The following is a 26,931-nucleotide window of genomic DNA, read 5'->3' on the forward strand; positions in this document are numbered from 1 at the left end:
AGGATGCAGAAGTGGGCTGAGAAGTGGCAGATGGAGTTCAACCCGGAGAAGTGTGAGGTGGTACACTTTGGAAGGACAAACTCCAAGGCAGAGTACAAAGTAAATGGCAAGATACTTGGTAGTGTGGAGGAGCAAAGGGATCTCGGGGTACATGTCCACAGATCCCTGAAAGTTGCCTCACAGGTGGATAGGGTAGTTAAGAAAGCTTATGGGGTGTTAGCTTTCATAAGTCGAGGGACAGAGTTTAAGAGTCGTGATGTAATGATGCAGCTCTATAAAACTCTGGTTAGGCCACACTTGGAGTACTGTGTCCAGTTCTGGTCGCCTCACTATAGGAAGGATGTGGAAGCATTGGAAAGGGTACAGAGGAGATTTACCAGGATGCTGCCTGGTTTAGAGAGTATGCATTATGATCAGAGATTAAGGGAGCTAGGGCTTTACTCTTTGGAGAGAAGGAGGATGAGAGGAGACATGATAGAGGTATACAAGATATTAAGAGGAATAGATAGAGTGGATAGCCAGCGCCTCTTCCCCAGGGCACCACTGCTCAATACAAGAGGACATAGCTTTAAGGTAAGGGGTGGGAAGTTCAAGGGGGATATTAGAAGAAGGTTTTTTACTCAGTGAGTGGTTGGTGCATGGAATGCACTGCCTGAGTCAGTGGTGGAGACAGATACACTAGTGAAGTTTAAGAGACTGCTAGACAGGTATATGGAGGAATTTAAGGTGGGGGCTTATATGGGAGGCAGGGTTTGAGGGTTGGCACAACATTGTGGGCTGAAGGGCCTGTACTATGCTGTACTGTTCTATGTTCTGAAGTTATCACTAAAACTTATCAAATATTTAAAGGCCTAAATAGAATGGATGTGGTGAGGATGTTTCTGACAGAGTCTAGGAACAGAGGGCACAGCCTCAGTATAAGGGACGACCACTTAAAACAGAGAGGAGGAGGAATTTCTTTAAAAACAAGAGAAAATCTGCAAATTAGATTAGATTATGAGGACACTCAAATGCTGGAAATCAAAGTAATACACACAAAATGTTGGAGGAACCTAGCAAGCCAGGCTGCATTTATGGAAAAGAGTAAGCAGTTGACATTTCAGGCTGAAACCTTTCATCAGGAATTTCTTTAGCCAGAGGATAATGAATCTGTGGAATTCATTGCCAACACCAGTTGTGGAGGCCAAGTCATTGGGTACAATTAAATCGGAGGTTGATAGATTTTTAATTAGTCAGGACATCAAAGGTTACAGGGAGAAGGCAGAGGAATGGAGTTGAGAGGGATAATAAATCGGCCATGATGGCATATGGAGCAGACTAGATGGGCTGAATGGCCTAAGCTGGCTCCTACATCTTATGGTCATATAATTGATCCGCAGTTTAGACAATTTAAATGCTGGCCCAGATAGACCGAAAAAGCAGGATGTTGAGAGTTGGGCAAGGTTGGATCAATCTGGGCACCAAGCCGATTTGGAGAGGTCAAGAACTACTTGTTTGGCAGTGAAATCTAGGCCCGGAGTGAGTTGCCAAGGCAGAGTCCAGACCCTAATGTGAGGTTCGATCCGCTGTTCGGACAATTTAAAACACTGGCCCAGATAGTCTGGGGGCTCCTCTCTCCGCGACGCTAAGGCTGTGAGACTGCCCCTGGCTGTTGTGCTTCGTGTCTGCGAACTCTGCAGCAATTTGCCCTGCTAATATGATGAACTGAATACCGAGGCTTTGGGCCTAGTCTGGGCTGTTCTGGGGATTTGGATCTAAGGACTCAATTTAGTTCATAATGGTGGTGTTGTTGCTGCTCGCTTCTATTGCTTGGATGATTTGTGTTTATTTTTATTTCTTTCCTATGTGCAGGGAGGGTTGGGGATTGGTCTTTATTTTTCTTTTAACTGGGTTCTTTCGAGCTTCTTGCTTTGTGGTTGTCTGTAAGCAAATAAATGAAGGTTGTACAATTTATACATTCTTTAATAAATGTACTTTGAATCTTCCAGCTCCTAATTTCTATTTATGTTAAAACTACATTCAACATTTTGTTTATCAATAATAAAAAATCAAAAAGTGGAATAAATGAAAGCATTACCTCAATTCTGAGAACATGCTAGAAATAGGATCACTGATCTATCTTCATCTACCCAGTGCGAATTGGCAAAAGAACATGGAATACAGGCTAACAAACAATAGAAGTCTAGCCACATCACAACGTTATCATACAATATCCATCATGGACTATTCTTGCTGGGCTTATTCAATTAGATAAATATTTCAGACAAGGAATAAGAATGTCTTTGTAGGAAACCTATCCTTTGGGCAAACTGGAATCCATTAGCAACAAAAAGTTGGATGTTCTCAGTTACCTAGAAATCCAACTTCACAGTCTCACCATCTACACCCAAAGGGAATCAACAGCCACTTACAGAAAATTATGAAAAACACAGATAAGGTAGACTGCTCAGGGTAGGGGAGTCCAAAACCAGGGGGATTAAATTTAGCTTGACAGGGGAAAGATTTAAAAGGGACCTGAGGGGCAATTTTTTTCAAGCAGAGGATGTTGCACATATGGAACAAGCTGCTAAAAGAAGCGGTTCAGGCAGGAGTAATAGCATAATTTAAAAAGCATTTGAACAGATACACGAGGGGGGCTTAAAGGGATATCGATGCAGCAAATTGGACTAACTAGATGGGGACTGTGGTTGACATGGAACTGTTGGGCTGAAGGGCCTGCATTTGTGCTGTATTGCTCTACAACTCTATAGGAGATGCAAGCCAATGTTCAATGAACTTTAAACTTTAAAATGGTTTTTCATGTAATGTCAAGTTCCAGTAATTTTCCATACCGCTATTTGGAAATTCCACACTCCTGGCTTCATTAGAGAATTTATTATATTACTGTGTAGCATCTTACAAAAGTAAATTATAAGTGTGTTGAGGTATTAATAGGAACAACACCCAATAGTGCAGATAATCTGCTGTCTGGTATGCAGGCTATTGGAGTTTTTACCATAACAGGAGATTTTAACCCTTTGGATCAATAATCAGTTTGCATTAGAACAATCTCAATCATTCCTCTGCAAATAATTCTCCCTCAAGTGAACCTTACAAAGCACAAGAAAGGAAATCTAATCGGGTGCTTTAATTACTTACATCTTTCTGCATTTCACCTGAACCAAAGGTCCTAATTTTTACCAAGTTTGTCCTTGCACCTCTGTAGTCATTGTCCTTAAAAACATCATTTCAATAAAATAGAGAAGCATAAGTTGTTAAACTGTACAAGGATTAAACAACACTAGAAATTACTATGTTCAGGCCAGTGTCTAATCCCAAAGTACTACTTCTAAAGTGCAGTCATCACCCAAATGCTGGAAACAGAAGATCCCAATTTGTGTATGGAAAGCTCCCACAAACAGCCACATGACAACAGCTTGTTTCAGTAACATAGGCCAATCCACATTGAACAGTACAGCAAGGGCATGCCATTCAACACACAATATTTTGTTGATTGAATGCCTATTTATACTAAATGTCTTCCCTTTTCGGATTATCTATATTCTTCCATTTTCTTCATATTCATGCGTCAACCTAAAAGCTTCATACTCCACCAAACTGCTCCCACCATTATGCCTAATCCAATCCAGGCACCTAGTACTCTATGAAAAAGACTTGCCCCTCACATCACCTTCATACTTTCCCTCTCTAGCCTTAAAAGCATGTTCTCTGGTGTTTGACATTTCTCCCCAGGGAAAAGATTCTGAGCATCTGGCCTATCTACATCTTTATGATTTTAAAACCTCTATCAGGTCTTCCATTAGCCTCCAATGTCCTTTTGGAGAACAACTCAAGTTTGTCCAAGCTCTCCTTACAGCTCACATCCTCTAATTCAGGCAGCATCCCAGTAAACCTCTTCTGCCCCTTCCCACAGCTTCCACCAGCTTACTGTAATGGGGTGACAAGAACTGCACACAATACTCTTAGTGCAGTCTGACTAAAAAGGCAGCACGACTTCCTTTTCTTACACTTAAAGGAGCCACAAAGGTATCAGTATCCAAGTGTTAAGGAACCACCCTGAATAACTCTCTCTTCACTTCCAATGTTTAAAATCTAGCTTGCTGCCCGCTCAATGAATAACGTGTTGATCTTCTTCCTGTACCTACTTGGTAACACCTTGTCCAAAAAAACTTCCTTCAAGTCAATTTTCACCACATCTACAAAGTTTCTCTCAGCCATCACCTCATAAGGTAACATTATTTGGATTGGACAATAGATGCCTGCATTGCCTGACATTTGCACATTCCATGAAGAAAAATCGACAAGTCCCATCTTCTTTCCAAATCATGTCATGGGATCTTTGAAGTCAAACAGCGACATTGACTGTGTTATTAGCTTAACTATTCACACAATGATACTTCACTGACTACAACTCTGAACTGATTCTATGAATTACAGGCTCATTTTCAAGGACTCTTTTACAACTTAATACTCTCAGTCTTTTTTTAATTGCACAATTTGTCTTCTTTTGTACCTTGGCTGTTTTCAGTCTTTATGTACGATTATTTGTACATTTTATTGTATTTCTTTATTTTTTTCTGTACATGCCTGCAAGAGGATGAATCTCAAGATAGCATATGGCAACAGATACATAGTTTGATAATATATTTACTTTGAACTTGGAGCTAACAAAATTGTGAGCAGCTCAAAAATAACTCTGGAGATGAACTTTGTAAATCTGCTTCTTGAATCCTTCAAATTTGGTACTTGAATCATCTACTTAGAGATTATTATATTGTAATATGAATAGCTTTTCTAAATAAAATAACAATCACAACTTCTATATTAGGATGAGAAATGGTAAGGGGCTGAATCACCCTTGTACTCTTAAACAGCAGAACCTTGAAACATACATTCCAAAACAGATTTCCTTGAGTGTTTAAAACATTTCAGGATTTACAGGATGACAAATAACAGGAGCTCTACCAATTGAGTTTTTAAGTCAACATTAAAGTAACTGCAATCTAAGTTTTCCAGTGCAAATGTCCTCTATTAAAGTATATTACATGAATGACAAATAATCAGCAAAGCTGCAAATATAATTCCCAAAATTACTGAAAACATCAACATTCTGAAACAGAATAACTTGAAAATTTTACAGATTGATCCATTTCAAAACATAACGGTAAGCAATGATGCTGTGACATAGCTAGCAACAACACAAATTCTACACCTGTGGGAACCCACACTTAACAACAACCGCCTCTGCTAGATTGCCCAAGCAAATACTCTAGGCCCATCCTACAAATCAAAATGGAGTGAAAACAAAACAGTAATTCAGTCAGCAGAACCACACACCTATCTATCCAAGGTCAGATGCTTTATTTCCTGGCTGCTTAATTAAAATGGTTGCTCATTCCTCCCACCTCCCCAAACTCCAATAAATCACCAGAAACCAGTGAGCAGGTGAAGACACAAGAGATGGTAGCTGCTGGAATTTTGGTTAGGAAGACAGCATTGCTGTGGCAGAACAGTCTCTTCACTCTTTTTTCAACTTTACTAAAGGACACTGTGGAGGCCCAGTTGAACAATTCTTCAGCATAGAACACAGTACAGGAAGAGGCCCTTAGGCTTATCATGTTTGTACTGAACACAGTACTGAATTAATCTAAACTTTTGCCTGCACATGACTCATATCCCTCCACTCTCTGTCTGTATTCATGTGTCTATCCAAAAGCCTCAAATGCCACTATCATATCTGTATCCATCACCATTCCTGGCAGCATGCTCGAGGTACTTGCCCATTTCCTTTCAACTTAATCCCTATCTTACATGCATGCTCACTAGTACTTGACATTTCTACCACTAGATAAAGATTCCGACTGTCTGCCCTATATGCCTCAATTTCATAAATGTATGAGGTTGACCTTCAGTCTCTTTGACACTCGAGAGAGATATGTCTTAATTTTCTTTTATAGCTTAGATCTTCTAATCCAGAACAGCATTCTGGTAAACCTGTTCAGCACCCATTCCAAAGCCTTCACACCCTTCCAGTAATGGGTGACCAGTACCACACGTAGAACTCCAAGTGCAGTCTAACAAAGGTTTTATTTCGTTTAAAACAGAGTTTTACAGACACATTTTAGGAGAGCAACAGTTTGCAGCTGATGAGTTAAATATCCCTAAACCTTACCCCAAGTTTGCCAATGTGTGGCCAGGTACAACCGATCAATAAAAAGCACACAATAGGAGTTAAAATCTTGGCTGTGCTTTCTGTGTCTTTTTCTCACCAATGTTGCCAATTAAAACAGCCCTCTCTATAAATGCAGGTTTCAATTATCTTTTCAACTGGTTAGCTTCACTGTCATGTAAATTGATAGATCTGTAAAATTGAAATAACAAGAACTTCAAAAACTAGCTGACAAAGTCAAGGGAGCTGACAGCACAAGGAGCACTTTGAACACATGATGAAAAAAAAGGACAAATTGAAGCCTCTGTGGGTCAACCTCAATTTTACATCTATCTTATCAAATTTTGAGATAATTGCTTAGAAGGAACATGGGAATAGGAGGACGTTCAGCCCCTTGAGCTTGTTCTGCCAATTAGATCTCAGCAGATATGTTACTCAAACTTTGTATCTATTAATAACCCAATAAAATAGACCATAGTACCAAGTTGTCTCAAACTCCATTCACAACTGGTTAGTGGGAAATTCAAGCCTTCAATTCCCTTAGGGAATGCATTGCCCAATTTCACATGGGAATTGTAGATAATATTCCCAGTTGATGATCCCCAGAGAAAGCAACTTAATCCTATTTGAAAATTCTTACATCAATTAATCATGTAAATTCCAATACCAGTCATCAAGCTTAGGTAATCTGTCAAGTTAGACTTTAAAAATGAACACACACTATGTTGACTTTCAGTCAGTATTCCTTAATTTTCAAGGGGAATATCATGAACCTTAATTATTTGAAATGAATCACTTCCCATATTTTGAGTGCTATCTTGCTGAAAGGCGTTCAAGTGAAATTCACCATCATGTCCTTCGGTCAATTAAGAAAATGGGAGTTTGAAAATCAAGATCCCAAACCTGGCACAAAACTCAGTCTCTGGAACAACAGTAAGTACAAATGAGACCTGGATACGCATGGCAGGTACTTCAATGCACTGAAGAAAATATGAACAAAGATCTCATTGGAAAGACAGGCTAACATCATAGGCATCAAGACCGTACTTCAACTCTATTATCAGAATGGTCAGGCTGTGTTATTTACATGCTCAAAGGCAAACTACCAAATTATATCTGAGATGTCAGGGGAAGAGACTACCAGGCAGACAGAGAAAAGGATTCAAAGATTTTCTCAAAGCCTTCCTGGAAAACATTCTGAGTTGCAATATTCATGACAACTCTTGATAACTGGAGACACAAGGAAATGCAAGTAATGCAATCTGGCAAGAGGAAAAAAGGAAAATGCTGGAGGAGCTCAGCAAATCAGGCAGCATCTGCTGAGGAACAGAGATAGCTGATGACTCAGGTCAAGGTCTTCTGGGAATTCTTTTTGCCCATAATTGTGCCAAGTGAAGACTGAGCATCTGGAATGGTATTGAGAACTTTGTTTCTTTTGGCTTCTGCACCAGGGAACACATAGAAGTCGTACATAAACAAGTGCACCTCCTGCCCCATATCATCCTCGATCCTGATAGGCTTCACACAGTTCAGCAACAACTGAGGCACCAATTTGCATTCTGAGATAAGAGGCGTCAGTCCTCATCTTAGAATCATCCAATAATACAGCATAGAAATATGTTCTTTTGCCCAACTGATAATACTAACCACAGCATTCTCCCTGCTAGTCCCACTTATCCGTGTTCTACCCATAACTCTCCAAGTCCTCCCCCTCTATCTAACTATTCAATTGTCTTTTAGATATTGCAATTGTACCCACTTTGACCACTTCCACTGACAGCTTGTTTCAGGTACTCATTACACTCTGTGTAAAGTTGCCTCTCAAGTCCCTTAAATCTCTTCCCTCACAATTTTATCTGTGCAAAAGCCCAGAAAAGCAAACAAGTTTGATCACACTGTCGCTGGTATTGGAGCCTTAGCTGCTGAAAACACTTCAGTTTAGGAAGCTGAATATCTTTCTGCCATCTTTAAAACCACCTTCCCAAGCAAGCTTTTAGTCATCTTTCTCCCAATGTCATACCATGCCCTTGAACACTCATGCAAAATGTCTTAGGATAATTTTCTATATTAAGGCATAATACAAAAGCAAACAGACTACAATATTAGAACAGACAATAAAGGGGAACATCAGGAAAACTTCTTCAATTAAAGAGCTGCGAGTGTGGAACGAACCGTCAGCATAAGTGGTGCATGTGAGCTCAATTTCAATGTTCAAGATGCTTGGATAGGTCCATGGATAGGGGTATGGATGGCTATAGTGCACGGTGCAGGCCAATAGAACTAAGCAGTTTAAATGGTTTGGCAAGGACTAGATGGGCCAAAGGGCCTATTTCTGTGCTTTACTTTTCTATGACTCCATGACTCTAAAGCATAGGTACATGCCCTTTGGCCCATGACATTGTGCCAAACTACATTTGTAATTAAATTACTGATCAAATGCCCACTAAGCTAATCCTTTCTGTCTACACAATCTCCATAACCTATTTCCTGTACATTCATGTGTCTATCTCAGAACCTCTTGAATGCCTCCATCATACTTGCCTCCACCATCACCCTTTGGTAGTGCATTCCAGGCACCCATCACTCTGTGTGTAAGAATACTTGCCCAGTACATCTCCTTTGAACTTACTCCCTCTCACCTCAAAAGCACACTCTCTGGTATCATGCAACATTGTTACACTATTAGTCAACTCAATTTTAGGAATGTTATCAAGCAATCTCTAACAAAATAAAGTGGATGAAGAGTGTACCAAGTGTGAAATGGGATAGTTATTGCTCAGAAGGCTGTCACTTCAGTTCATCCCATGAGAGCTTTCTGTAGGTAGAAACTATTTCATCCTATTTCCTCATAGCATTGATGTTAACATGTTTAGGGAACCATTTATAGAACACAAACTGACAGAAGTTTCACATTTGATGATAAAATGAAAGAGGACTGCAGCAATGATAAATGATACTCAATTGCAGTGAGTGAATACAACCAAAGCACACTGCACTGTCAATTTTCTAAACCAAGCCCTTCACTAACACAGTCCTGTTCAATGTCTGTAAACCATTTCTTTTGTTGGCATGACAGCAAGCTACAAAAGAGTTAAGGCAAGGTTACTGGCACATCAACATTGTCTATATAACAGATCTGTGTTAAGGAGCAGACAAGAGGACTAACAGAGATACATTTGAAGGGAGGCTAAACACAAAGGACAGAGAATTTGGATAGGTGGATAGGAATGGATAAAGATAGCCTAACACTATTTATTAGTATTATTACATTGAGTGAATTCACAATGTGGCCACCACTGGCAATACAAGGATATACTATACATCCTGGTTGACCTTTGATCTGAGGCAGCATTTGAAAATTGGCCGCATTTCTAGTTTTTGAATCAAAGGCAAGAAAACCAGATTTTTTTTTTTAATGACAATGCAGGAATTCCCCCTTTACCAATAGAAAAATCAGTCAAATCCTTACAGTACAGAATTGGCTTTTCCGTTAACAACTAAAAATAGGTGTGTTCAAGGTCATGAAAAATTACATGGGAACCTTGATCAGCTGGGTATGTGGGCTGAGGATTGGCAACTGGTTTTCAATCCAGATAAATGTAAAGTATTGTACTTTGGAAGATCAAACTAGGGTAACCTTGAAGTGCACATGCATAGCTTATTGAAAGTGTTGTCACAGGTAGATAGGGTGGTGAGGAAGGCGTTTGGCATGCTAGCCTTCATCAGTCAAGGCACTGAATATAGGAGCGAGGAAGTTATGTTGCAGTCACACAAGATGTTGCTGAAGCTGCACGTAGACTATTGTGTAGAGTTTTGGTCACCCTGCTATAGGAAAAATGTAGTAAATTAGAAAGAGTCCAGACAACATATTCCAGGATATTGCTTGGACTCAGAGGTCTGAATTACAAGAAGAGTATGCAGTCTAGGACTTTATTGCCTTGAATGTAGATTGAGTGGTGACCTGATAGAGATATACAAGATCATGAGAGGCATAAACAGGGTGAAAGCAGACAGACTTTTTCCCACAGGGATGGAACAGGAACACAAGGACTTTTACAAAGGCATGGAATTTTTAAAAAAGGACATCAGGGCAGCTTCACTCAAAGGGGGATGCGTATTTGGAATAATCTACCAAAATCAGTGACTCAAGTGGGCACATTAACACATTTAAAAGCCACCTAGGCGAGTATGTGGATAAGAGAGGTTTAGAGGGTTTTGAGTCAAATAGGCAGATGGGACTACCTCACTTGGCAACACAGTTGGCATGGACAAGTTGGGCTAGACTCTGCTTCCAAGATGTACGAATTTATATTAATCCTATTTGCCTACATTGGACCACAAGACCATAAGATATAGGACATTAGGTGTGTTACTTCCCACTGCTTGGCTATTCAAGGGATTGTCCAGATGCCTTAGGTGGTAGAAATTATGAATGTACTCTCCTCTATCATCACCTTTGGCAGTAGATTCCAGATATCAACTACTGCTCAAGAATTCTTTTAAAGAAAAGTCTTAGCGTTTGAATTGAAAATTCTTCTCTGTTCATGGCGGGAATCAAACCTTTACCTTTTGACAAACTCGAGTAGAAACAAAAATTATAGTGCATAGTAAACCTCGTCCTATAAATACAATCTAATAGATTTTATTACCATGTTACGGGTGAGTGAAACATATACGTCCCACAAGGAGGCAAAGAACAAAGGAGTCAAATACTTAAGATTTTTTTTTCGTTAATGTTCACCTATTGGTTATTAAGTACATGGTATCACCAAGCTCTGATTGCTTGTAATTTTATTAAAAAAATGTTATTACACTGCAGGGGAAGCTGCAGTAATTTATTCCTATTGAACATCAAAGGTAGTACTATCTAGTGGAATGTATCCTTGATCGCTGTATCATAGCTTGAAATAACGAAACAGGCAGCTGGATATTTGAGTCAATCTTAAAATATTGAGAGAGTTATCAGTGTCAAGTTATGTGCAGTTAAATTGCTGTTCTGGAAAACCATCAAGGAATTTAATCATTAAAAAGATGAGCACTAGTTATGAATGCTGGATGGAAATGATCCATAAATGCAGTCAGTAATTCTCCATCTTAATGGGATGGAATTAAGGACTTATGAAATACTAAAATGGGCTAGATGAAACAGCATCTGGTTGGTCAAAGTATGATTCCAATATATTTTGTAACGCAACATCTATAAACCAAGTATAATTGCCAAGAAGAATGGAAAGCAATTTAAATTAAAATGGCTGCTATAATTCCATTCTTTCTACGGCCCATTGTCCTGTATCAGATTTTTTTTCCTTCAGCCCTTTACCTTATCTACCCATCCCCTCCCAGCTTCTCACATTAGTCCCACCCACCATCCCCCCTCATCTGGTCTCACCTTTCACCTGCCAACTGTACTCCTCACCCCTCCCTCTCCCCCCATCATCTTATTCTGTCTTCTGCCCCCTTCCTTTCCAGTCCTGATGACAGGTCTCAGCCAGAAATGTTGACTATTTATTCCCTCCATAGATACTGCCTGACCTGCTGAGTTCCTCCAGCATTTTATTTGTTGTTCAGAATTTCCAGCATCTGAGGAATCTCTTGCAGATTAATTAAAATGATTATGGTGTCAATTTACATTTATACTATCCATGCATCAATCATAGGCAAATGAAGTAAATAATATCACCTCTGTGCAGAATCACCACATTTAGTGTGAAAGAATTAAAGGCAACACGTCCAGAGTCCATTTCAAAATGGCTACATTTGTAATTTTATTTTAATGGTTCATATTTTATACCTCTTTTCTTTCAGCATATTAAATCAGAAGTGTGCCAAGCTCCAGCAACAAATCAAATTGGAATCAATCATGATATGTTGGAGCAACACACACACAAAATGCTGGAAGAACTTAGCAGATCAGGTTGTATCTATGGAGGAAAATGAACACTTTACATTTCTTGACCAAGACACTTCATCAAGCATCTGTAATCTCTATGCTTGGTAAACAAGTTTTTCTAAAAGTATGAACAACTGGACGATAGAAGTAGCTTAACACCATTCATTTGATAAATGCTTAACATAGTCTGGTAAATTGACAAAGAAATCTCATTAAGTGTAAATATTGCATCCATACCTAACCACAGGATTCATTCTCTATCACAGCATTTGAGGTAAATTGCTTTATAAACTGGATGGTTGGCTGTGTCTTCGCTTGCAGAGATCCAAAGGGAAGATTGTTTCGCCCCTTCTCCATCGCTGTAAGGTTTTTGTTTTATTTTCACCTGCACTGCATGGGTTTATAGTGAGGATCAGTGCACGTGGACTGATTCCACTCTTTAGGCCTGAGGATGTTCCACATTGGCACAGCGAACTGTGCCAACTTTAAGTTGAGCATCATAGTTTTCCTTCATCTAGACAGACTGCCTGGCAAGGCTATGACTTCCATCTACCCGGGCCTGGAATCGGAATTGTTGTCCTCCTCGGCTGGTTGCCAACCAAGGCTAATAAGCCCAGCCTGCCCGTGCAGTTATACTGCTGGACACTCTGTCGCACCATGACACAGCAAACTCAGTAAGAATAGGGATGCCACAGCAAATTAAACACCAAATATTAGCATGCTATTAACTTTTACCTGCATTTTTAAGCATAAAAATATGCCCAAGAGGGCGAGGAAGACGCAAGAAGGACCAAAACTTGGGTAGGAAGTAGGCTTTGATGAACTTGGGACAGTGGTAAGAACAGATTATGGGGAAGGTTCAAGTTTTTGTAGGGGTGTTAGTAGGAATGTCAGCAGTTATGATAATAGGACTTCTACATATGAAAAAACATTTCTGGAATCAAGGAACAATTATCAGTGGGGCTAGAACTGCTGCCTCACACCACAACAGCAACAACATTGCTTCAATTGCAACCTCTCATGCCATCTGCATAGTTTGCTTGGTCTCCCTGTAGCTGTGTAGGGTTTCTCTTCTGTATTCAGGTTTCTTCCCACAATGAAAGGATTGTGCTAGAAAGGTAACTGGTCACTGCAAACTAGTGCTTAGTGCTGTTAAATAGGAAATAATCCAAGTGAAGTTGATGGCTATGTGAAAGAATTAGTATCAGTGATACAGGGAAATGAGCAGCAATAGGGATTGTTTTAGAGGGCACCATCAGGTGGGCCACATGGCTTCCTTCTATATTGCAGTAAGAAAGAGGCAGTGGTGCAGATTAGGGAACTGGCCTTTCTTTTAAATGCTAAAGCGTAAAATTAGTATGTATGCAATTAGGTAACAGCAGAATGCTACGACAGGAGTGCAAGCTTAAAAAGAGGGGAAAAAAACAAACTATAGCTATTACAGCTGTGGCACGATGTTTCAAAAAGCAAACAACATGGTCACTGACATACAGCAATGCACACACAGCAACGTCAAACAAACAGCAGCGAAGGAAAAACTGGTTATTGTGTGCAAAGGGAAACGTCCCTGTCCATTTTCTTGCATGAGAACAGTAACTGTGTTTCAAAAGTACCTGATCGGCTGCTAAGTGCCTTACAAACTTCCCAAAGTTGTTTACCACACCAAGAAATTAAAATCTTCGTCAAATAGTAGTGTAGGATCATTGAATGGAACCCTTAAGGATGGAAAAAAACTAGTAGCAGGAAACACAAAGTAGTCATATAGATTTCAAAGGGAAAGTCCCACTTGGTCAATATCAGCACATTCTTCGAAAAGGGATCAAGGATGAGACATTAGAAGATTACTATTAAGCCTTGGACACGGCATTAAGTCAGAGATCCATGACAAGGCTCAAAAAATAGAATCAGGGGACCAATAACAAATTGGTTACAAAAAGTTGATTACAAACAGAACACAGAGGTATAAAGGACAGTTTAAGTTCCACAAAAAGGAGAGATTTTATGTATGGAACCTCATTCAGGCAACCACTGCACCATTGGACATCTTGGATTACATAACACTCAGAGGGACTGAAGATACAGAACTGCTTTGCTGAAATAAAAACAGTGAATGCTGGGTGATTCCTGCATCTTTTGTTATTTCACAGTTCCAGCCTTAACAGGTTTTTTTGGTTTGTGATATATTCAAAGTTCAAAGTAAATTTATTATCAAAGTACACTTATGTCACCGTATACTATCCTGAGATTCATTTTCTTGCAGGCATTCACAGTAAATAGGAAGAAACATAACAGAATCAATGAAAATCCTCACAGAACAGAGATGGACAATCAACCAATGTGCAAAAGGCAACAAATTATGCAAATACAAACAGAAAAGAGAAAATAATCCAGATAAAAAAATAAATAAGCAAAAATATCAAGAACAGGAGATGAAGATTCCTTAAAAGTGAGCCCATTGGTTGTGGGAACATTTCAATGATGGGGCAAGTGAAGCTGAGTGAAGTTATCCCCTTTGATTCAAGAGCCTGATGGCTGAGGGGTAGTAACCCTTCCTGAACATAGTGGTGTGAGTCCCGAGGCTCCTGTACCTTCTTCCTGGTGGCAGCAGTGAGAAGAGAGCATGTCCTGGGTGCTGGCAGTCCCTGATTCCCACAACAGCATTCCACGTAGACGGGATCAATGGTTGGGAAGGCTTTACCCATGATCAACTGGGCCACTACTTTTTGTAGGATTTTCTGTTCAAGGGCATTGGTGTTTAATATATTCTCCAGTGCACATTTATAGAAGTTTGTCAAAGTTTTAGATGTCATGCCAAATCTCCATAAACTCCTAAGCAGAGGTGCTGCTGTGCTTTCTTCATAATTGCACTTGTGTTCTGGACCAAGTCAGGTCCTCCAAAATAGTAACTCAGAGGAATTTAAAGTTGCTGACCCTCGCCACCTCTGATCCTCTGATGAGGACTGGTTCAAGAACCTCAGGTTTCCTCTTCCCAAAGTCGATAATCAGCTCCTTGGTCTTGCTGACACTGAGCAAGAGATTGTTGTTGTGACACCACTCAGCCCAATTTCCTATCTCCCTCCTATATGCTGATTCATCACCACCTTTGATTTGGCCGACAATAGGGGCGTCATCAGCAAACTTTAATATAGCATTGCATCTGTACTTAGACATGCAGTCATAAGTTTAAAGTGAGTAGAGCAGGGGACTAAGCACACAGCTTTGTGGTGCACTGGTGCTGACGGAGATTGTGGAGGAGATGTTGTTTCAGATCCAAACTGACTGGGACCTGCAAATGAGGAAATCCAGGATCCAATTGCACAAGGAGGTATTGAGGCCAAGGTCTTGGAGCCTATTGACAAGTTTTGAGGGGATGATGGTATTGAATGCTGAGCTGTAGTCGATAAGGAGCATTCTGATGTATGCATCTTTGCTGCCCAGGGCTGAGTGAAGAGCCAGTGAGGTGGCATATGCTCTGGACCTGTTGCTCCAGTAAGCAAACTGGAGCAGATCTAAGTTGCTTCTCAGGCAGGAGTTGATGTGCTTCATCACCAACCTCTGAAAACACCTCATCACTCTGGATCTAAGTGCTATTGGATGACAAGTCATTGAGGCAGATTAGCATGTCCTGCTTGGGCACTAGTATAAAGCCTGTTTGAAGCACGTCAGTACCTCAAACTGCCAAAGTGAGAGGTTAAAAATATCAATGAACACACCAGCCACCATCAGCAGAGATACACACTACCAGGTTCAAGAACAGTTACTTCCTTTCAATCATTTGGTTCTTGAATCAGTGTGCACAAGCCTAACCACTACCTTATCATTGCAACATTATGACCATTTTGCTCGACTGTTGGGTACCTGGGTTATGACCAAAGAACAAAAAATGGCTGAAGTCGCTTAGCACTTTAGTACAAGAGTGTCAAAAATCAAACTAGCAAAAAGAAAACAGGCAATATTTACAAAAGATATCTTTCAAAAAACAAAAATAGCTCTTTACTATTTTGACCAGTTTGAACTCCTAGCAGTCCTGATCTCTCTCTGCTACTGAGAGTGATCAACCCTGTTTATACCAGGCACCAGGTCATACCATCTTAAATTACCCACAAAGTTAACTTAACACTACACATTAAATTAGAATATGATGCACCCCAAAATGTAGTTACAATCATATTACAAAATAAACAGAAGTATTTACCTTGAATACAGTATACAAACATACACACATCTCTGTTACAAGGAAATGAGATATCCTGAAGTGTATGGTGGGAAAGGCACCATAAAGGCAACCCTTTATTAGAATATACCAGCCAGAAGACATTGAAGTGCATATACTCAGCGCGACGACAGCAGAATGACAAGGTAGTGTGTGGTGTATAACGAGTGTGTTACCGAGCACTCTCTGTCACAATTATAATGAACTTCTTTTATTCTGTGTTTTTCCTTGTATAATTTGTATTAATGTTTTTCTTGTGCATGTTTTGTCTCTAATCTTAAGTGCCTGGGTTAGAAGAATGAGGGGTAACTGTACAGGCCTTTATAAAATCATGAGAAGTACAAGGTGTGCAATAAATCTTTTCTCCAACATAAGATGATCCAAAACAAGGGGGTACAGATTTAGAAGGGAAAGATTTAAAAAGGACCTGAGAAGCATTTTTTTCCATGCAGAGTGTGGTGAGTAAATGGAAACAGCTGCTGAAGTGGTTGAGGCAAGTACGTTAATAACCATTAAAGAAACACTTGGATAGGCACATGGACGAGTGAGGCTTAGAGTGAAATGGACCTGTAACAGTGCTATATTGCTCTATATGATATTGCTGTAAGTAAGCTTTTCATCGTGTGTTATTACCATCAGTACAGGAGTTTGAAGACCCACACACAACACTTTAAGAGCAGCTTCTTCCCCTTCATCAGATTTCTGAAGTCTATGAACACTACCTCATTTTGCAGTATTTAATTGTTTTTGTAACTTGAGTAATTTTCGTGACTCGCACTGTACCGCTGCCACAAAACAATAAATTTAATGACATATGTTAGTGGTAACATCCTGATTTTGATGCATGTACTTGTGCACAGACAAACTTGACTGACTTTTAGATGGCTAGATGCTTTTAAACAAAGTGAATGCACAGTAGTGAGTTGGCAAAGCTTACTCTGGAAGAGGACAACTGATTCATTTAATCTATTATGACACAGAAGGCCATTCAGCTCAACATGCCGATGTTGCCCTCAGAGCTATCTGTTCTTTTTCCGACCCATTAACTCCCAAGCCTTCTACCATGCACTACACACAAGGGGCAATTTACAGTAACCAATTAACTTCCAAACGAATATTCCTTTGGACGTAAATCTGAGTTAGAACAGGAATAAGGGTCAGACAAATACCAGTCACTAATGAATAGTGAAAGATGTAGAACAAACACATGATTTGTTCTCAGAATACAGGATATTTGATTTAGATCCTGTTTGCAAAAGGCAATAAAAAAAAATGAGGCTGCGATTGAATTACTGATCTTCAAAAGCATTCTCTTCAACACAATCCCAGTAGGAAAGCTAACTGGGATAAGAGGTCATGCTAAAGCAAGTTATTCTATCCTTTGTCATCTTTGCTAAAGGTAATGGTACTTACTTTGTAGCAACCTTGCTTTTAAAAGCTCTCTGTTCCCACAACACCAACCATCCATCTGCCAATCAGGATAAAAATAATTCCAAGATTTTGGTCCCATTTCATGGTAAGGAAATAGACTGTTGGAACTAATGGTTCTCCCTTTAGATTTTGGAAAAAAAAAGCTGGTGGGGGTGGGAGAAAGAGAAGATGATCGAGGTCTTTTAAATGCTGAGGGGCATGGATAATGTAGATGTAAGCAGGTTATTTCATTTGGACTGAGCACACAGAACTAGAGGACGAATATAAAATTAGTTGGCCTTGGGCAAGAGAAGAGATTAGAAAAAAAATATATTTTTCCCACAGAGCAGTGGAAATGTGGAACAGACCTCTGGCTAAAGCAGTTAATGGTTTCTCGATTAACTCTTTCACAATGAAGAGAATTTTCACATGGTTCAGTATTGACTGGAACTTGAGAGGGGAGCAAATGATTAGTGCTGTGCAGTTGCTCCTAAATTTATAATGCATCCAAGAATTATGATACTGGAAGCAACTCTATTTTAAATGTTGAAAATTCAAACAAGATTTCCCTGCAGTATGCTATCCATTCAGCGATAATGTTTCATATTTCACAATTATTTCATTTCTAAAGCTAGATAAAGAGTGACACTAGCAGGTAGATTATAGAGAGGACTGCTTTCAGTTTATAATCAGTAGAGTTGCCAATTCTCCAAGAATCTTAAGACTGACATTGAACTAAAGTTTGCTTTTTTTCATTTTCAATAAACAACTTTGTTCATTATGTAAACTATGAAGGGAGACATTGTTCTTAGATAGGTACATGAAGGCACAGAGAATGGAGACAGAAAGCATTGAGTTAGGTAGTTAATTAGCTCTGCACAACATCGTGGGCCAAAGGACCTGTTTCTGTGCTGTACTGTTCCGTTTTCCATGTAGTCATATGATCACTCACGTGATGAAAGTTTTAGGAGGTGGTCCAATGAGAGTTGGCAGACATTTGGATTCAGATTAATATTCTGACATTTGAATATTTACTGGCCATGGAGCAGAAGATAAAGAACTTAACTGTCATTGCTGAACTAATCAACGGCCAGAAGAGCAAAAGGAAGACTAAATCTGTGTAAACTAGTTCCGAGACTCTAAAGAGCTATGACAGGGCATAGGCATCCAAGAGAATCAAAAGCTGAAATGGAAAGAGTGCTTGTTAGATGAAACATTAGACAATGGTAATTCATGCGGAAATTGAAACAGAAACATCTGTAAATAAATCAGCAGGCAATCAGTACCAAAAGTGCATGAGAGAATTCTGATTAAAGAGCTACAAAGTAAGCAGCTAGGTTAATCTCAGACAGCAAGGCAACATCTAAGGTGACTGGTGTCTCTCTGCATGAGGTAGCAGTAAGAAGCTGGGAATGACTTTACTGAGCCCAGTAAAATGAGTACGAATTGTCCCAAATTATAACAGCAATGAATGCTTTCGACTGACTACTATTCAGTTACCTGACCCAGAGAAGGAAGGGGGTATTAAACAAATAGGTCATTAGGAAAAAGTCATTATGTTGGCTACAGCCCATGATGTGTCAAATATTCATTTGTGGAAGGTACAGACCGAATTACTTCTTTGATCTATCCTTCATGTGAAGCAGCAGCTGGTGTAGAATTTACCACAGCAGAAGGCAAATTTATTTAAAATGAATCTTTAGCAGTTCTTTAAACAAAGGAAGGAGATAAACACACTGAGAACATGAGCAAAAGAAATCAGGTCATACAAATCCAGTTACCATGTTAGCACAAGTCTTTCTTCAAAATAGAGAACGAGGTACACCAATTTAGTTATTTTTAGCAAAATGCTGTTCAAAACTGGTCAGAAATAGAGTGGGAATTGGAACAAAAGCTTAAAAAAAATTCACAAAAGGTCAAGTGTAAAATGAAATATTTCAATCAGACAAAGAAACTTCCTTTAATTTTGTTGGCCAATCTATTAAGTTTTGGTTAAGATATATTAACTTGAAATTAGCTTGACTATTTCAAAGCACTGTTTTAAGAGATTCTAAGATGGACCTAGCCATGAAAACATAGACATATAAAATAAGCACAATATACACAATATCCTGAAAAGGGAGGGTGAGCAGCAAGAGATCATGGTACATATGGGTACCAACGACATACATAGAAAAAGGGAGGAGGTCCTGAAAAAAAGACCATGGGGAGTGAGGAAGGAAGCTGAGAAGCAGGACCTGAAGGGTAGAAATCTCAGGATTACTGCCTGTGCCATGTGGCAGTGAGGATAGAGTGAGATGGCAGATAAGTGCGTGGCTGAAGAATTGGAGCGGGGGTAGGGATTCAGATTTCTGGACAACTGGGACAGGTCTGACCCATACAAAAGGGATGAGTTGCACTTGATCCAACGGGTACCAATATTCTTGCGGGCAGGTTTACTACAGCTGTTGGGAGTGGTTTAAACTAATATGGCGGGGGATGGGATCCAATATGATGGAGCTGAGTCTGCAGGTTTACAAGTAGATGATGAATGTAACATGAATGTAAGGAAGGACAAGCCAATGATTGGGTACAAATGCAGACAGAGCAAAGAGTAAAATTGTACCACAGAGGGAACATTCAGAAGGGCAAATAATGCAGGACTGAAGGTGCTGTATTTATATATGCATAGCATTCGGAATAAGGTGGACAAACTCATGGCGCAATTAGAGATTGGTTGGTATAACGTTGTGGGCATCACTGAGATGTGGCTGAAAGAAGGCCATAGTTGGTGGTGTGGCTCTGTTGGTAAGAGATGGAATTGCACCTTTAGAAAGAGGTGACATAAGGTCAGAGAATTTTGAATCTTTTTGGGTGGAGGTGAAAAAAACATTATGGGAATCAAATAGAAGCCAAGATGTGGGGTTGAGATTGCAAAGGGAGCTGGAAAAACATGTAATATGGGTAATGACACAATTCTAATGGAGGACTTCAATATGCAAGAGGATTGGGAAAATCAGGTTGGTGTCAGATCGCAAGAGGGGGAGTTTCTTGAATATCTAGATGATGGCTTTTTAAGAGCAGCTTGCACTTGAGCCTACTTGGGGAAAGGCTATCTTAGACTGGGTGTTGTGTAATAACCCAGGTCTTATTAGGGAGCTTAATGTAAAGGAACCCTAAGGAGGCAGTGAAGACGTGATTGAATTCAGACTGCAATTTGAGAGGGAGAAGCACAAGTCACACGTATCAGTATCACAATGGAATAAAGGGAATTACTGAGGCACGAGAGAGGAACTTGCCCAGGTAGACTGGAGGAGGATACTGGCAGGGATGATGGCAGAACAGAGATGGCTGTAGTTTCTGGGAATAGTTCACAAGGCGCAGGATAGATATGTCCCACAGAAGAAGTTGTTCTCAAATAGCAGAAGGCGGCAATCGTGGCTGACAAAGGAAGTTGAGAAAAAGCCAAGGAAAGGGTATATAAGGTAGCAAAAGTGTGTGGGAAGTTGGATGACTGGGATGCTTTTAAAATCCAACAAAAGGCAACTAAAAAAAAAAGCCATAAGAGAAAAGACGAAATATGAGGGCAAACTAGCCAATAATATAAAGCAGAATACTAAAAGTTTTTTCAGTTATATAAAGAGTAAAAGGGAGGTGAGAGTTGACATTGGACCACTGGAAAATGATGCTGTTGATGTAGTAATCAGGGACAAAGAAATGGCAGATGAACTTGATGGGTACTTTACATCTGTTTTCACTGTGGAAGACACCAGCAGTGTGCCAGTGGCCCATGAGTGTCAGGGAGCAGGAGTGAGTGCCATTGCTATTACAAAGGAAAAAGTGCTCGGCAAACTCAGAGGTCTTAAGGTGGATCAGTCACCTGGACCAGATGGACTACATCCCAGAGTCCTGAGAGAGGTTGCTGAAGAGATAACAGATGCATCTGATCATGATCTTTCAAGAATCACTTGATTCTGGCATGGTCCTGGAGGACTGGAAGATTGCAAATGTCACACCACTCTTTCAGAAGGGAGGAAGACAAAAGAAAGGAAATTATAGACCAGTTAGCCTAACCTCAGTGGTTGGGAAAGTGTTGGAGTCTATTATTAAGGATGAAGTTTTGAGGTATTTGGAAACTAATGATAAAATAAGTCAAAGTCAGCATGGTTTTTGTAAAGGGAAATCTTGCCTGACAAATCTGTTAAGAGTTCTTCGAGAAAGTAACAAGCAGGATGGACAGAGGAGAGGCAGTGGATGCCATTTACTTGAATTTTCAGAAGGCATTTGATAATGTGTCACACATGAGGCTGCTTAACAAGATCAAATCCTATGGCGTTACATGAAAGATACTGGCATGGCTAGAGGAATGGCTGACAACAAGGAGGCAGTGAGTGCTTCCTTTTCTGGTTGGCTGCCAGTGACTAGTGGTGTTCCTCAGGGGTCAGTATTGGGCCCACTACTTTTCAAATTGTTTATCAATGATTTGGATAATGGAATTGATGGCTTAGTGGCAAAGCTTGCAGATGTTATGAAGATAGGGGCAGAGGTAGATAGTGCTGAGGAAGCAACGCAATCGCAGCAGGACTTAAGACAAATTGGAAGAATGGGCAAAAAAGTTGCAGATCGAATACAGTGTTGGGAAATGTACGAAAATGCATTTTCGTAGAAGGATCAATAGTGCAGACTATTATTTAAATGGGGAGAAGGTTCAAACACTAAAGGTCCAGAAGGACTTAGGAGTCCTCATGCAAGACTCCCAGAAGGTTAATTTACAGGCTGACTCTGTGGTAAAGAAAGAAAATGCACTGTTGGCGTTCATTTCAATTTATATTCTATTTCAAGGGGAATAGAATATAAAAGCAAGGGGATACTGCTGAGGTTTGACAAGACACTAGTCAGGCCACACTTGGGGTATTGTCAACAGTTTTGGGCCCCATATCTCAGAAAGGATGTGTTGTCATTGCAGAGTGTCTAGCGGAGGTTCACCAGCATGATTCCAGGAATGAAGGGGGTTAACATATGAGAGGCGTTTGGCAGCTTTGGGCCTGTACTCACATGAACTTAGAAGAATGCGGGGGATCTCATTGAAACCTACTGAATATGGAGAGGATGTTTCCGATGGCGGGGGTATCCAGAACTAAAGGGGCGACATTTAGAACAGAGATAAGGAGGATTGTTTTAGCCAGAGAGTAGTGAATCTGTGGAATACTCTGCTACAGACTGCGGTAGAGGCCAAGTCCATGGGTACATTTAAGCTGGAAATTGATAGTTTCCTGATTGGTAAGGGCATCAAAAAAATATGGCAAGAAGGGAGCTGCATGGGACTGAGTGGGATCCGAGATCAGCCCTGATGGAATGGTGGAGCAGACTCAATGGCCTAACTCTGCTCCCATGTCTTATGGTCTAAGATGCATTTTCACAAATAACACTGTTGAGGAAGATTACATTTGAATAACTGCAAGTTGTCAAATATTTAGGGCAGTGAACCAGCTATATTTTCAGAGAGGTCTATAATGTAAATTATAACTAATGACACCCAACATGAACAATTCATTTCTGAAACATCTTTACTGCCATTATTCCTTCAGGAAAGCCTTGGGGTAAGCCAATGACAAAACTGGAAGAGAGGAATCGATTTCTAAATGCCACATCAACTCCAATTTTATTCCTATCTGAGGCATACGTTGTACACTGCAAGACGAGTCTATTGTGAAGCCAACAATAGAACAAGCTAGTACCTAGATTGAGAGCTATACAATGCAAAGGGATTCATTAATAAACCTGTTGTACAGGCTGCTTTAGAGATGAGTGACTGTAAAAAAAAAACATATATATAGTGGAAGATGCCTGGAACAAAAAAATATAGATAGGAACACCACAAGCAGGGAATGGAGGGATATGGATTACAAGCAGACAGATGGAATTAGTTTAACTTGGCATAAAGCTGTTCAATCCAAGACTAAGGTCTGTGGATTTAAAGAAAAGAATCTGAGGGAACCAAGAACATGTCATCTGTGGCAGGCTGGTGAGCTTCATTAAAAAGGCATTATGACAATCGATAACAATTAAGGAAACAATTACTTGCTGAAGTGAAAATATAAAAGGAACAACAACCCAATTCTGGTTTTCAAAAAAGTTAAGGGCTTGTAATTGGAAAGGATGCAGAGAAATAAGCGTGGAACTGCAAGTAGACCAATCGCCAAAGACTCAGGTTCAATCCTAAACTCAGGCACACTGTGCAACAAATTTGCATGGTTATCCTGCATGGGTTTCTTCCCATGTCCCAAAGATGTGCAGGTAGGAGGGTTAATTAGTCACTCCAAATTGCCCCCAAGAGTGAGGGCAAGTAGCAGAATATGGGTGGGAGGAAATAGTTGATAAGGTGGACAAAATAAAATGGATTTGGTAGTGTTAGTGCAAATGGGTGGTTGATGCAGACTTTGTGGGCCAAAGGGCCCATTACTGTGCTGTCTATACTTTATATTTTATTGTTGCCAATTGATACTAGAACGTACAATCATCACAGCGATATTTGATTCTGTGCTTCGCACTCCCTGGATTACAAATATTAAATATTAATATTAAAAATAGTAAAAATTAGTAAATATTAAAAATCTAAATTATAAATCATAAATAGAAAATAGAAAAATGGAAAGTGAGGTAGTGCAAAAAAACCAAGAGGCAGGTCCGGATATTTGGAGGGTACGGCCCAGATCCGGGTCAGGATCCGTTCAGCAGTCTTATCACAGTTGGAAAGAAGCTGTTCCCAAATCTGGCCACACGAGTCTTCATGCTCTAATTATATATATTAGATCCAAAGATGAAGCATTGCAAGGTTACTAAAAAAGAGGGTTCCATACATCTTTTAGAATTCACCTAAAAGGTACATGTTTGAGAGGGGAAAACAGACAAGAGTAAATTTGCAATGACCATAAAAGTGTATTGTAAAAACTTATACATGTGAAAAGAAAAACAGAACTTAGAACATAGACACATTACAGGCACTTCAGTCCACAATATTTTGCTGACCATGTAACCTCCTCCAGAAACTGCCTAGAATTTCCCTACCATACAGCCCTGTGTGCACCTACCTAAGAGACTCTTAAAAGACCCTATTGTATTCGCTTCCACCACTACCACCGGCAGTGCATTCCATGCACCTACCACTCTATGTGAAAACCTTACCCCTGACATCCCCTCGGTATCTATTTCCAAGCACCTTAAAACTATTCCCCTTCATGTTAGCCACTGAAGCCTCTGACTATCCACATGATCAATGCTCATCATTATCTTATACACCCCTCTCAGGTCACCTCTCGTTCTCCGTCACTCCAAGGAGAAAAGGCCAAGTACACTCAACCTATTCTCATAAGGTATGCCCTCCAATCCAGGCAACATCCTTGTAAATCTCCTCTGCACTCTCTCTATAGTATCCATATCCTTCCTGGAGTGAGGTGACCAGAAATGAACACAGTGCTCCAAGTGGGGTCTGACCAAGGTCTTGTATAGCTGTAACATTACCTCACAACTCTTGAACTCAATCTTTGTACCCCATTACGAATTCCAACACACCATACACCCTCTTAACAACACTGTCAACCTGCGCAGCAGTTTTGAGTGTTTTATTGACATGGATCCCAAGATCCCTCAGATCCTCCACACTGCCAAGAGTCTTACCATTTATATTAAATTGTCTTCAAAGATTAATGAAGACAAATATAGGTCCCTTGCAGTCATGAAAATAATAATGGGGTACAAAGAAATAATGGAGCAATTAAAGAAATGCAGGCTTTGACTAGAGGAAAAAGGATATAATAGAACCCAGAAACAGTAGTAAACCAAGAACTTAATGAGAAAGAGGAAGCCAAGGAAATTAGTATGGGGGGGGGGAAAGAGTGCTGGAGTGCTGGTGAAATGAATGAGACTAAAAGCTGATAAGTCCCCAAGGCCCAGTAATTTACATCCCAGTGAACTAAACAAGGTAAGTGTCAGAAATAGTGGCTAAAGGCCCTGTACTGTATAGTACGTGATTCTGGTCACAAGGGATGTATTCCAGTGGAAAAAATTGTGCCAAATTCTATTCTTTACCTCATTTCCTGTTCCAAGGCTTGGTGAATCTGGGGTTTTTCTTTTCCTTGGTCCGATGGCTGCAAGTGCTGCGAGATTTGCTTCCCGCTGTGCCAACTGTGCAAGTTCCAATTGTTGCATCTAGTCAAAAGGCAAGAATTGATTTACCATCAGAAACTGTCAGCTTTTTAAAATGCAATAAAGAATTAGCTCCTTTGGCAAAATGATCCATATCATCTTAATGCACCAAGGATCTCTGCTCGCCTCCTTTATCCAATGGCACTCTCTCTACACTCTCTCCTTCAAGTTTATCCTCTTTGAACTTTGTTACTCACCTGGAATGATAATCTGCAGAAGTTTGTGTCACATTCTCTCAGCTTGTTTCTGAATTCTCCATTAGATTTATTTATGACCTTTTATGGTCCCTAGTTTTACTAAGTCCTTTCCCCTAATGTGAAAGTGTCACCACTGTGCCACATTAGTCCTCTTGATATTAAAGGCCACTTTAAAGGCTCAAGTCTTGGAGCTCCACCTTCTTCAGTCCCTCTCATTAATAGCAGAATAACACTCCTCTGCACCTCCCAAACAGTTGACAATGTGACAGGGAAATAACCTGCTTTGGAGAACGTTATGCATAGATCCATGTACTTGCAAGGTCAGCCTAAGGTCACAATTTTATCTCTTTCCCCCCCCCCCAAAGAAAAATAAATGTACATTTTCACATAGAGGAGACAATCATTTCCTATATAAATACAGCAATCAATTTCCCAACAAATTGAGCCAGGCTGTTTCCTGTTCTGTACCTTTCTGACAGAGGGCCGTATCAGTATACACAGCTGCATCTTGCGATTCCAAGTCACCATGAGTTTCAATGTTAGGTAATGCCATTTCTAATCAGGTATTTAAATGTTTGGCATTCAACATCATCATCTCTACAGTACTAATCACCAAGCTTCTAAACTTGGGCCTCTGTATCTCCTGCTGCAACTGGATTCCTGAATTCTTCATTGGAAGACCACAGTCAGTACAGATCAGTGATAACACCTCCTTCTTGCTGACAATCAAAAAAAAAGGCGTAACACAAGGATGCGTGCTTAACCCACCGCTCAACTCTCTCTACACTCGTGGCTGCTCAGCTCAGATACCATTTATAAGTTTGCAGATATTACCACTGCTACTCATAAAATCTCAGATAGCAATGAT

General features: G+C 40.0%; 1 protein-coding gene across 2 annotated transcripts in view; it reads right to left on the bottom strand.

The window, feature by feature from the left end:
- Window positions 1-26,931, bottom strand: part of LOC134352813 (transcription initiation factor TFIID subunit 4-like) — a 136,249-nt gene that overhangs the window by 19,852 nt on the left and 89,466 nt on the right. For both annotated transcript variants that reach the window (XM_063060308.1, XM_063060303.1), the window contains exon 14: window positions 25,750-25,869. In XM_063060308.1, the coding sequence (XP_062916378.1) occupies window positions 25,750-25,869 (120 nt within the window). The remainder of the gene's footprint in view (window positions 1-25,749; window positions 25,870-26,931) is intronic.

Source organism: Mobula hypostoma, chromosome 1, assembly GCF_963921235.1.
Source record: "Mobula hypostoma chromosome 1, sMobHyp1.1, whole genome shotgun sequence".
In the NCBI taxonomy this organism is placed as follows: Eukaryota; Metazoa; Chordata; class Chondrichthyes; order Myliobatiformes; family Myliobatidae; genus Mobula; species Mobula hypostoma.